The following is a 13,634-nucleotide window of genomic DNA, read 5'->3' as shown; positions in this document are numbered from 1 at the left end:
ACGTATTTGCGCAGATAAAGTCTAGTTTAAAAATGTTTTCTCGGATATACGCGAGTTTGGAAGTTGGTTCTTTGGCTAATTTTCAAGTTTTCGAGGAAAAATATCTTAAAGAATAAGTTTTAATGATCAGTTGTGCTGAACACCCTGCAAAAGGTTATTACCAATCCTTATTTCTAAACAGGTTTTACAATGTTCGGTAGTCTATTTTGCTTATAATAAATGATAAAAGTTTGCGATAATGACACATTTTGACAGTTAACTTAAAAAAACTTTTTCCACTACTATTTCAACTATAATATATTTTTAACAACTTTTTCTGACTTGATAAAAATAATTTATTATTCTTAAAATACACTAATCGAATCCAGAAATATAAGAAATAATTATAGACCCATCAACAAATGTTTCTAAAATTTCAAGGCAATCGGTTTCATCCTTGTACATACTTTTTAATACCAATATAAATTTTATGACATTCTCACCTCAATGAGAAGGTTTTGGTTCAAGGTGAAAAATGTCCTTTGCAGATTGATTTAAGGGTCGACGTTTTATGGCCGTTTGAGTTAGCCAAAATAGTTTTTAAGCCGGTGTATTTTGTCGTCCTCGTTTTTTTAGTCCTTGTATTCGTCGTCTGTATACCGGATGGCTTTTGAAAAATAACTGGGATTGTATTGTGCTATAGCATACTTTTTAAGGGTGTAAGATAAATAAAAAATTCGTTAGTCAGCTGTTTAAAAAAAAGATTCAAAATGTTGAAGCATTTTTTTTAGAAGTTTGAGATAAATTTTGTCCAAGATTTAAAAATTCTATGAACGGCTGTTCATACTACTCGAAAAAGTGAACAATTTAACTTAATGACTTTTTTCGATAAAGAGAAAATTATAAGAGTTACAGAATTTTCAAAATTAAAAAGAAACGTGATGACAATTGTGATCAAAAGAAAACGCGAATAATAATAATAATAAAAAAGCTTTGGCCCAGAGAAGAGTTATAAATTTTTTCCGCTCATTTACTGATAGGTTACGTCATTTTTTTATAATCGTGCAAAATAACATTACAAGGTAAAAAATTAGATTTCTTGAAAAACGACATAAAAAAAACGAAAAAAGGAAAATGACAAGAGTTGTGCAACAAAAAAAAGATCTATAAAATTTGTTATAACGTCATATTATAAAAATTTCTTTAAAAGAAAAAAAAACTTTTTGGACAATAGCTACAATTATATTTGATTTAACAAAATTCCTCGCCTGTGAGCACGATCACATTTAAAAAAAAACATTCTCTAGATTGGCGTTTGGTACAGTCTTTTATTTTCAAAAACTGAAGGTCAAGTTTATTAACCAGCTATTTTGGATGAAAGTCCACAAAGTGAGCGCATTTTGTAAATTGTTAAAACAACTTTTTTCAAGAGTCAAAAATTCTCTTTACTGGCGCACGTTGTAAATTAAAGTCAAATGAAGAAAAATGTCACTTTATGAAAGTTCTACAAGATTATCATAAAATCTTTTTGAATTTTCTCGAAAAATTTTTTATTTAAATTTTCATGACACAAGAAATAATAAAAAATCAAAAAATATCATTAGGCGGTTAAAATGTGCAAGATACGACAAAATATGAATGGATAGAAATTGTGCAAATAGAAAATATCTACAAATTTGTTTCAATTCCCTTTTTGATAGAACGCATATTTTTTGTTTTATTCCAAAAAGAACAGCATAGAGAACTGAAAAAAAAATTTTTAGACAAACGACACAAGCTACGAAAAAAAAAATAAAATAAAGAGGCCAACTTTTTTCAGCCAGAAAAGATCTGCATATTTGTTATAAATAATTATTTGATTTAAAAACGATGCAAGGTACGAAAACAAAGAAATAACAAAAATTGTGCATTCATAAAATTTGAAATATTAACATTTTTTGCCTAAATTATATTTTCAAATTTTTATTGAGGAATTTGACGCTGGGATATATATTTTTGGTTTAAATCGTTAAAAAACATTGAAAATAAACAAATTACATTTATTTTAAAGAAAAAATTTTTACATACTAATGTATAATTTAATTACAAGAATATAAATTTATTGAAATAGTAAAATTTTTAGGGTAGCTTTAAATAAAATTAAATGCAAAATAAGGAACAAATATTAAAGTAATAATGAAATATAAGATTTTTTCTTTATTTTGGAATATCTGAATAAGCAGCATTAGACCGTGGATTTTGACCAGATTTTGGAATACTTCAGATAAATGAAATCATTTGAAAGCCGGTATTTGTATTTCACTGAAATTTTAGCACCTATTTTTAAAGTTAATGGTTAAAGAATCGCCCACTGCAATTTGTCATTGTGATTTCTTTTTGTTCTCATCACGTATCTCGTGCTTTGCACTCGATTTTGTCCGAAATGTGACCTTTTGCACATTGCGTTCAAAACTATTATATAAAATGTATATTACATTTACTTCTGTACCTTGACCTGGGATGGTTTATTCAGATATTATAATATAAAGAACAATTTTTTTCTCATGATTACTTTAATATATGTTTCTTATTTTGCATTAAATTTGATTCTAAGCTTCCTTGAAAAATGTATCATGCGAATACATTTGTGTCATTACAATTCATATTATGCACTGGTATTGAAACATACGAATTTTCATGTTTCTATATTTTAAAGAAGTGCGCATCCTATGATTAAAAACATTTTGTTATTGAACATTTTATTGCAAACTTGTTTCATTTTTCCACAAATTTAATTTGTTTACTTTTAGTTTTCTTGTTTGCTATCCGAAGTAAATGAATGCATCCTTGCGTAAAGTCGTTCTAAGCAAGCTTGTAGATATACATTTAGGAACAAAAATTGTAAAATAAAATGTTATTTTAGGTAGTTTCCTTCTCCCAAAAATGTTTTTTACATTCTTTTTTCGATTAAAACAAAACAAGGCTTCCTATCAAAAACGATTGATGAAAAATTTGTATCTATTTCTTGGATGAGCAGCTTTTGTCCATTAATTTTATTTTAACCTTGCTTCGATCGTCAAAAATTATTGTTGGTAATTTTTTATTTAATTTTTCACGTTTGTATCCAAAAGTTTGATGAAAACAATTAAGAAGATTTTAACTCTTTTCTGAGTGAGGAACTTTTGTCAGATTATTTAGTGGCTTACATAATCTGACCGCAAAATGGAATTTTTTATTTTCATTATATTTTTTGCCACAAAAATGAGAATTTACGAAACTTCAAGATAATTCAAAAAATTGTTAATATAATTTTGTAGAGCTCAGAAGATTCAACTTTTTTTGGAACTTTTTTCATACCGTGCGTTGTTGGCTTAAAATTTTCATTTTCGTTTTCTTTTTCGGATTTTGACAATGCTATTATTCTGATAATTTTTCTTTTATCTTAGAAAGTTGTTATAATAACTTGTCCGTGTTTCTGAACACTAAGAATAGCCGCACATATAATTTTTTAATGTTGAAATAAATGGTCTCGAAGATTATGCAAATGCTTTAACTTGTTTTATTTTTATCCCGAATAGCTGTTTAGTGCAACTTGCGTCTATTTTTCATCAATATAATTTGTTTATTTTCAAAGTTATTTTTTATTATTTGAACCAAAAATACGCATTTCAACGTAAATTTGTTTTAAGAAAATTCTCAAATATAATTCAGGCAAAAAAATATTGTTAAATAAAATATTATTGTAGCTTAGGTTTTCCTCAAAGTTATTTATTTTCAATATTTTTTTTACGATTAAAACAAAAATTGCGCATACCATCAGAAAATTATTATAACAAATTCGCTGCTGTTTTCTGGATGAACAAATGTTGTCTATTTTTTTATTCGTAGTTTCTGCCGTTTGTTTAAAAATTTATTTTCTTATTTGTAATTTTTTTTATAAATAAAACAAAAACTACGCTTCGTATCAAAAAGTAATTCGTAACAAATTTGTAGATATTAACTAAATGTTTAATTTTTGTCAAATCATCTTTTTCAGATATCTTGCATAGTTTGACCGCAAAATAAAATTTTATTTATTTATTTATTTATTTATTCAATTGACGAGCAAGAAGTTCAATTACAGATGTATTCTACAAAGAGTATTTAATTGCTAGTTAACCTGAACCTAAACTAAATATTATCTTAATCTAAACTTATGAAGAATCGTTTAGAATGTACGACCTAACACTTACATAGAAACGGGGGTATGAAGGGCCAAAAACTGAAAGTCCTTCCTTATCTACATCGTTTGCGATTCTGGTCATTCGAGATATTGGTGAATGTTCGCCGAAACTAGATCCGAAGTTATCTAAATAAAATGTGTGAGATAGATAAGTGGAGCTCCGCAGGGATCTACCCGGTACATGTAAGTGTAAACTTTCAAGTAATTGAGGACAAGTTATGTTTCTATTGACTAACTTGTGCATAAATAGAAGGCACATTAAGCTTGCACCTCCACAATCGAATTTTTGAATTTTTCATAGCTCAGAATTTTTGGCTTTTTTAGGCTGCAATAAAAATTTGTGGGCTCCTTTACTTTTTCAAAAAATGAATTTTCTTGTGGAGGTGCCAGCTAACATTAACCCAGCACCTCCACTTCTTTAAATCACTAAATAAAAATTCAATTACATCAAAATTTTGGGTTTTTTTGGGCTGTTAAAATCCGCAAAAAAATTTTTCCCAAACCAACCCTTAACTTCCGAAATCAACCCCCTTGAAAAAATTGAAATTTTTCAGTAATTCATTAACGGGATATTTTTGGGCTTTTTTGGGCTCCCAGAAAATACCCACTTCGATTTTTGGGCTCCAACCTTTAAAGTAAAAAATTAAACCCTCTGTAACACGCAGATACGAAATTGTCAAAAAAATAACTTTTATTAAATTTTAGAGCTTGAATCGAGTCTCTGATTTTGGGCTCCTTGAAAATACCCCTTACGACTTTTGGGCTTCAACCCTTAAAGTCAAAAATCAACCTCTCACTACCACGTAGATAAAACTTTGTAAAAAAAAAATTTTTGTAGAATTTTTCAATGGAAATAAAGTCAAAAATAAACCCCTCTCAACCACGTAGTTACAACTTTGTTAAAAAATAAATTTTTGTAGAATTTTTCAATGGAAATAAAGTCTCTGATTTTTGGGCTCCTTGAAGCTTCAACCCTTAAAGTGAAAAATCAACCCCTCTCTACCACGTACATACAACTTTGTCAAAAAATATATTTTCTTAGAATTTTTCAATGGAAATAGAGTCTTTGATTTTGTGCTCCTCGAAAATATACGCTACGATTTTTGAGATTCAACTCTCAACGATAAAAATCAACCCCTCGCTACCACGTAGATACAACATTGTCAACAAATGAAATTTTGTAGAATTTTTCAATGAAAATAAAGTCTCTGATTTTTGGGCTCCGCGAAGCTTCAACACATAAAGTCAAAAATCAACCCCTTCTACCACGTAAATACAATTTTGTCAAAAAAAAATTTTTTTTTAGAATTTTTCAATGGAAATAGAGTCTTTGATTTTTTGCTGCTCGAAAATACACGTTGCGATTTTTGGGCTTCAACCCTTAACGTCAAAAATCAACCCACGTAGATGCTAGTCCAGAATACAGATCAGAACTTTTGAAACTCTTAAAATTTTACAATTAGAAAATTTTCGTTTTTGACAAAAGGGCCGTAGTTGTTTGATTTTTGTCTTCATTGAAAAGTTTTATAACACTTTTTGTAGAGCTGTTCTCCACAAGTCCCGAAATCCCATCCGAACTTTTAAAACTTGTAATTAAAAAATGAGTGAACCAAAATTGTTATGACACCTTTTTTATAGAGATCATTACCCAGGTGCGAATTGACCGTCAGCCCACGGTCGGACCAACCATGGGACGGTCGGTCCAACATTGTGCCCGACTGGTCGGGCCAAACAACTGAATGATAACGGTTTACTGCCTTTGGCTTCTCAACGTCGGACCGAAATTTGGTCCCATATATAGGCCATCCATGAAGATGACGCCGGCCCAATCTTCGACAAAAATTAATATTAAAAAAGTTATTTTTCAAATTATTATTATATAATCTTCATTCTTTATCATTATTAAATATATAATTCGTACACACGATTACTTGCACTTATGGTCGTACGATTGAAAGCTTTAAAAAATCTAGCTTTTCCAGGATTCGAACCCTACCTAAACTACTTTAACTAGTGTATTTTACCGTGCACTCTAACCCCTTGACTTTTGAAGCACTTGAAGTTTGGTTACAAAAACTGTGCTTAATAGTTTGACGCTCCCGGTGATCATAAATAACAGAAAGATTATTAAAATCGCTTAAGTTTTATAAAGTCACATTATTTAAAAATATTCTAATATTATGTATTTAAAAAAAATTATAAATAAGTTACTTGTTGCAAGAATGTTTTCTACGATTTTCCATAATTTTACTTTTTTTAAGTTACATTGCGAGAAATTTCGATAAAAGCAGCATGATGATGAAAATAATTTTTTAAGATTATTATTGCTAAAAGTACAAACAAATTGAATAAAAAAGTACATTAGGCAGGAATTCTTTGAAAAAAACTTTTTTCTATTTCAATTTTTTTAATAAGGAACTTTATAATAATCTTAGAAAAATTCCTAATTTGTTGATTAATATTATAATTTTTTTTACAAATTCATCAAACAAATGCATTATTCGGGCATTTATCGTCAGTAAGTTTCCTTTTTTTCAATGCCAGTCCTTTCAATTGGGAACTTCATGACAATTGAAGCATCATTTCTAATCGGTAGATATATTTAATGAGTTATTAAAACAAATCTAATTAAAACATGCATTAATCAGGTATTTGTGAATATAAAAATTCGTTTTTTCGTTATCAATTTGATTTTTTTGCAATTCAAGAAACAAATTCATTATTGGGGCATTTGTCAACGGAAGAATGATTTTTTTTGTCAACTTCAGGCGTTTTTATTGGGATCTTTATAATAAATTCAGCAACATTTATGATAAGTTAATGAGTTTTATGATTTCTTAAAACAAGCTTAATAAACTAACGCATTATTCTTGCATTTGTGGACAGAAAAATTCGTTGCTTTTTATGTCAGTCTTTTCAATTGGGAACTTAATGGAGGCGTAAACGACGTAAATGACAATTTCCCACTTTTAACTATTTTGTCCAATAGGGATTGCTAGCCCTTCCCAAGATATTTTGTGAGTGCATTCAGCACCTTCGATCTCTAAAAATTCTCAGGGAACTCCAGTTGTCTTTCCACCTGCGCTGTGCACACTTTAAACAATAAATTATGGTAGACAAAATATCGTCTCTTCTTTTTTTCTAACACATCAGAAATAAGGATAATATCAGCAGTTGGTATTATCTTCCGGGAAATATTTGACGCTCGTAGCACAGTAATGAAACAACGTATCAATATACCGGAATCTTTTCTCCCAAAATTTAGCGGTAAATATGAAGACTGGCTATCCTTTAAAGATGCCTTTTCTTCAATGATCCATAATCAATCTGATTTAAATAACATTGAAAAATTACAATATTTAAAATCTACAGTAACCGGAGAAGCTGAAAATAAAATAAAACAGATTTCAATCACAGGCGGTAACTCTAATCGTGCGTGGAACTTACTGCCAAGTGCGTTTTTTGACAAACGGTTAGTTATATCAAGACACTTGAGCCTTCTATTGCGCCTTCCTGTTCAAGAAAAGGAATCCTCAGAAGGTTTAAGACGTTTAGCTGATGAAACTCAGCAGCGTTTGGAATCCCTAAAAACTTCAGAAGTTAACTTGAATGAGGAAATTGTAATGCAAATTTTAGAAGAAGAACTTCACAAATTAACAGCGGAGAAATGGGAGGAAATATTAAAACGTGATACCTTCTCAAAATTAGAGGAAATGTTTGAATTTTTATATAAGGCAGCATCTAGACTTTCGCAACGCGATAGAGATAAGGCTGAACATATAATTCAGACTTCTGCTTCAATGAAACCGTCACCGCAGTCTAATAACAAAAATAATTCTCGGAAAACGACGAGACAAGCATTTTTTTCGAAAACCGGTAAATCGTGTCCAATTTGTATCAAAAACCAACATCCCGTCTACAGATGCGATAAATTCTGCAGTTTGTCGTTACCCCGCCGTATTCAAGCAGCAAAGGATTCCTCTCTATGCCTGAACTGCTTAAGAATTCACGGAGACAAGTCGTGTAATTTTAAGAAATGTCCGGTCTGTGAGGAACATCACAGTGCCTTGCTCCATATGCCGAAGGAGCAAATTATGCGAAACGATTAACAATTAACCACGGCAGGTACGGAACAAAATAATTTTTCATTGACACTTCAAGCACCAGCTTCCCAATTAATGACTAGTGCAGTAGGAAACGTTTATAGCAATGATCATAACATAATACGTGCACGTGCTTTACTTGACACTTGTTCCTCTGTAAACTTTATTGCAGAAAAATTCGAAAACAAACTTGGATTAGCAAAAAAGAAATGTTTCATTCCTGTAGGAGCAATAAACGATTTATCTATTGTAACAAAACATGTAATCAAATTAAAAATTCGCTCAATGCATAATTCTTTTGAAAAAACACTTACGTGTTTGACAGTTCCAGAGATGTGCAATCTGGTTCCCAACGAAATGCTGTCACGCGAGAAATTGTGAATACCCGCAAATGTATCATTAGCCGACCCACAGTTTTATATACCTGCACCTGTTGATTTATTAATAGGAGCAGGCCGCACTCTGTCCATGTTTTGCATGGGGCAGATCGATCTTTCTACTTGCGGAGAAGATTTATGCGTTCAAAAAACACGTTCCGGTTGGATAATTGGAGGAACTCTGGGCAATTCGAAATTACATAATAATGTAGTAAATTGTCACATAACTGAGTTACAAGACAGTGTTAACCGATTTTGGGAAATTGAAGAAGGGCAACCTCAAAACCACTTCTTAGCTGAAGAACTCGAATGCGATAAGCACTTTCAGCAACATATTACGTGCAGTAAATCAGGTCGTTACATCGTAGCTCTACCGTTTAAAAACAGTAGAGAAGAATTAGGTGAATCGCAGTCTAAGGCATTAAAATGCTTAAAATCATTATTTTACAAATTCACAAAAAATCCTGATTTAGAAGTCAAATACAGACAGGTCTTAGACAAATATGTAACATTACGTTACATGACCGAAATCACCAACGGCATAGTAGTTTTTAACGGATCTGCCAAAACAAATATCGCCCTATCACTTAATGACAAACTTATGGTAGGTTCTACTATTCAAAGCGATATAGTCTCGCTTATCCTGAAATTTCGCTTGCATAATTTTGTTATAACAGCTGATATAGAGAAGATGTATATATAAATTCTCGTACGACCAGAAAATCGAAAATTTCAACGCATTCTTTGGGGGGACTCGAATAATATTAAAACTTTTGAATTTAATACGGTCACATTTGGCCTCGCTTCTGCCCCTTTCTTAGCGGTAGATTGTTTACAACAACTCGCTGAAGATGAGGGACATCGATTTCCCAGAGCATCATACGTATTAACTGAGAACATGTACGTTGACAACTTACTCTCTGGTGCCTCCATGATTGAAGGAGTATTAGAAATTAGGAATGAAATCACGGAATTACTAAAACTCGGAGGTTTCGTACTTCGACAGTGGGGATCAAACGATTCACAGATTTTACGCGATTTAGACGAAGAAAATATAATCCCTAATTGTCAATTAGATACTTTTCATTTAGACAAACAAGAATCCGTCAAAACTTTAGGCACTATCTGGAATGCACAAAATGATTTCATAACGTACATCGTCAAGCAAGTAGCTGCAAAATTAATTAAATCTAAACGAACAATTCTGTCCGAAATTGCAAAAATCTTTGATCCTTTAGGTCTACTAGGACCAAACATTTTATACGCAAAACGAATCATGCAAAGACTTTAGCAATTAAAATTAGACTGGGATTAATCAGTTCCTAACTGCGTGTTTATTGCTTGGATGGAATTCTGTGACCAACTTCCACTTATCAATAACGTGTCCGTCGAAAGAATAGTCTTAATTAATGATGTAATTAGCGTTCAATTGCACGGTTTCTGTGACGCAAGTGAGTGTGGCTACGGAGCCTGTATTTATATAAGACCAATGGATTCTACAGGAAAAATAAGCGCAGCGTTATTTCATGTGAAATCGCGTATAGCACCATTGAAAATAGTTTCGCTGCCACGACTCGAGTTGTGTGGAGCTCAACTTCTTGCTAAGCTCATTACGCAAACCATGGTCATCACGGGAATTTCTTTCGAGAAAGTAGTATTGTGGTCAGATTCCACTATTACACTATATTGGATTCACACTTCACCACATTTGCTAAAAACATTTGAAGCAAATCGTGTTGCTGATATTCAAAAGCAATCCAATCCAAGTCAATGTCGTCACATTCGTTCAGGAGATAATCCAGCCGATGTATAATCACGAGGTCAGCTTTCGAATGAATTTATGAAAAACGCACAATGGTTCAATGGACCACAGTGGCTTTGTCAAAATGAAACAAACTGGCCGAATCTTGAGCTGAGTACTTTTAGCGACGTGCCGGGAATGAAAAAAGTTTCAAGTTTCGCTACCGACGTCCCTAATTACGATCTTTTTCTAAAGTACTCTTCGTATGGCACATTGAAACGAGTGATCGCATATTGCATGCGTTTTGAATTTCAAAACCGACATCAGGGCCCTTTAACGGTCGAAGAATTGGCGTATGCAGAAAAAAAAATCATTCAATTAATTCAAAATCTCGAGTTTGCTGCCGAAATCTCAGATTTAAAAAAGGGAAAGGAAATTCATCATAAAAGTAAATTACTATCACTTGCTCCTTTTTTTGATAATGATAAGATTCTTCGCTTAGGAGGAAGATTAGAAAACTCCGAGCTTTTATACTCACAGAAACATCCAATTCTTCTTCCTTGATCCCATTATGTAACAAACTTAATTATTGACTATTATCACAAGCAAAACCTTCACGCATGTATTCAGACCGCACTTTACGCATTGCGACGTAACTTCTGGTTACCTGATGGGCGGAATCAAATATGAAAAATAATTCGAAAATGTCTAAGATGCTTTCGCGCTAATCCGTCGGTTCCGGAATATACAATGGGGAATTTACCAAGTGTTAGGTCAATTCCAGCCCGACCATTCTCCAATGTAGGGGTCGACTACTGCGGACCTTTTTACGTTAAAGAGAAAAAATTTCGAAACCATACGCGTGTGAAGGTCTAAGTAGTCGTTTTTGTTTGTCTCGTCGTTAAAGCCGTTCATCTTGAAGTAGTTAGCGATATAAGGAGTGACGGTTTCATTGCAGCATTAAAGCGATTAATTGCTCGACGAGGTAAACCTTCACATATCTACTCTGACAATGGGAAGAATTTTATAGGAGCACACAATGAGCTGCGAGAAATATATGTTCTTTTAAACTTGGAAGCTCATCAAAAATAATGTTAACATTTTTTAAAGAATGAAGCCATAACGTGGCATTTTATTCCTCCAATTTCTTCTCACTTCGGGGGTATCTGAGAATCAGCAGTAAATGTTTTAAGCATCATTTTAAACGAGTAGTTTCAGACCTATTGTTTACTTTCGAAGAATTTGATACGTTCGTCATAGAAGTTCAAGGAATCCTAAACTCACACCAGCTGGCAACATGTCCAGAAAATTCGTCAACATTTCTGTACCAGGTGGTCTAAAGAATATTTGAATGAATTAAATATTCGCCACAAATGGAAGACAGGTCAACATGGGATCAAGGAGGAAACAATGGTCATTCTAAGAGAAGAAAATTTACCACCAACGCAATGGGTATTGGGATGTGTAATCAAAACACATCCTGTAAACGACGACGTTATTAGAACAGTCACTGTCAAGACTGCAAACAACGAATTTAAGCGAAATGTAAAAGAATTATCTCCATTACCTGTAATTGATAATGAAAAGGGTGAAACATCTTAATTGTATTGAATTTTGATCGCTATTCTCTCAACGGGGGGAGTATGCCGCTTCGCTTATAAATGCAGTGTTCTTGAAATTTCTATTTATGAATACTTTTTATATTTAAATTTTATTTACTATGTTTTGAAACCTAAAATGCCATTTTGAAGAACATCTGTTTAAGTTTTATCTGTTTATGAGGGCCGACCTTAGTATACAAACTGCTAGATTCAGAAGGAGAAATTTGGGTTTCAAAATGTATTGTTATAAGTCTTGGACATAGCTACCATAACACGTTTTCTCTTAAGCCCTTTATTGCGGGGCTCCTCTAAACGGGACAAATATTTAATCTCTTCTAGGTAAAAATGTGCAAATCAGATAAATTGAAGGTAGGGATTGACCGTAAGGAGGCGTAAACGACGTAAACGACAATATCCCACTTCTAACTATTTTGTCCAATAGGGATTGCTAGCCCTTCCAAGGATATTTTGTAAGTGCATTCAGCACCTTCGATCTCTCAAAAATTCTCAGGGAACGCCAGTTGTCTTTTCACCCGCGCTGTACACACTTTAAACAATAAATTATGGTAGACAAAATATCGTCCCTTTTTTTTTCTAACACATCAAAAATAAGGATAATATCAGCAATTGATATTATCTTCCGGCATATATTTGACGCTTGTTCCTTATATTTCTTAAATATTTTTAAATACATATGCATTATTTTGGTATTTGATGAAGAATGAGTTATTTTACAATTTTTAAATCAAGTTTTGTGGTTCGATTCCCAATGTAGTGAAGATGGAGTAGGATCTTTTTTTCAAGAAATAATTTTGACGAAAGAGTTGTCGAAAATTTAAGCAAAGTCGAAAAATGCCTGATAAATGCACTTTTTAAATTGAATTGATTCATAACACAGGCCCACAAAAAAAACAAAAGTGTCTGTGCAATTGACCAGACCTATATATTTTTATGTATTTTTCGACGCTGAATCCGAATTTGAAATAAAAAAGTAGGGTCCAGTTACTTTTTTATGGGGTTTTGCTCGAAAAACCTCATTTTTTACGGTTTTTTCATGGTTTTTTTAAATAAAAAAAAATAAAGAAAAATTTTATTTTTTTGACTTCATAATCGAATTCTACGGGAAAAAATACATCGAAAACCATGTTTTGATTTTTTTTTTACAAAAATTTCAACCCATTATACGGCGATGAAAAGGCAGAAGATCGCGAAAAGTGAAAATTTGCTTCAAATTTGATTAAAATGACATTAAAATCAAGTTTTAAGATTTTAAACCGATTTATAAACATTGAAAATACTTTACTGGGGGTTTTTGAGGTCGCTGATCACGAATTCTAAGTCATTTTTTTTCAAAAAAACAACTCCTAGTCGGCGTAAGTGGACAATAAACGTGATAAATTGATATTTTTTTCAAAAAATCGATGTTTTGGATACTGTTCTGGAGGTTTTCCACTACATGAATCACAAAACTAGAACATTTTCGACCCTTGATCATAAAGTAAGACTTAGAACCTATGTATAGCGATATTTATGAACTCCATTATAATATTTTTAGCTTCTTTTAATAAGTGCCTTAGAGTTTTAATGGGTTAATCAATTGAGTTTGTAGAATTTTCGCTAATACTTCGCAAC

At 32.0% G+C, this 13,634-nt stretch overlaps 4 protein-coding genes across 4 annotated transcripts in view; all 4 read left to right on the top strand.

Moving 5' to 3' along the window:
- Window positions 1-7,398: 7,398 nt before the first annotated feature.
- On the top strand, window positions 7,399-8,289 carry LOC117181150. The gene has a single exon (XM_033373717.1). It carries the CDS (start codon window positions 7,399-7,401, stop codon window positions 8,287-8,289), a length of 891 nt encoding a protein of 296 aa, XP_033229608.1.
- Window positions 8,290-8,760: 471 nt separating this feature from the next.
- Window positions 8,761-9,363, top strand: LOC117181149. The gene has a single exon (XM_033373715.1). It carries the CDS (start codon window positions 8,761-8,763, stop codon window positions 9,361-9,363), a length of 603 nt encoding a protein of 200 aa, XP_033229606.1.
- Window positions 9,364-10,005: 642 nt separating this feature from the next.
- On the top strand, window positions 10,006-10,473 carry LOC117181148. Its single transcript, XM_033373714.1, has one exon. The coding sequence runs from the start codon at window positions 10,006-10,008 to the stop codon at window positions 10,471-10,473; it is 468 nt and encodes a 155-aa protein (XP_033229605.1).
- A 1,338-nt stretch (window positions 10,474-11,811) lies between these two features.
- Window positions 11,812-13,634, top strand: part of LOC117181147 (glucose dehydrogenase [FAD, quinone]-like) — a 36,614-nt gene continuing 34,791 nt past the window's right edge. Inside the window, exon 1 of the mRNA XM_033373713.1 lies at window positions 11,812-11,970. Coding sequence (XP_033229604.1) covers window positions 11,812-11,970 — 159 coding nt within the window. The remainder of the gene's footprint in view (window positions 11,971-13,634) is intronic.

Source organism: Belonocnema kinseyi, chromosome 10, assembly GCF_010883055.1.
Source record: "Belonocnema kinseyi isolate 2016_QV_RU_SX_M_011 chromosome 10, B_treatae_v1, whole genome shotgun sequence".
NCBI lineage: Eukaryota > Metazoa > Arthropoda > Insecta > Hymenoptera > Cynipidae > Belonocnema > Belonocnema kinseyi.
This window is presented reverse-complemented; position numbering and strand designations above follow the sequence as displayed.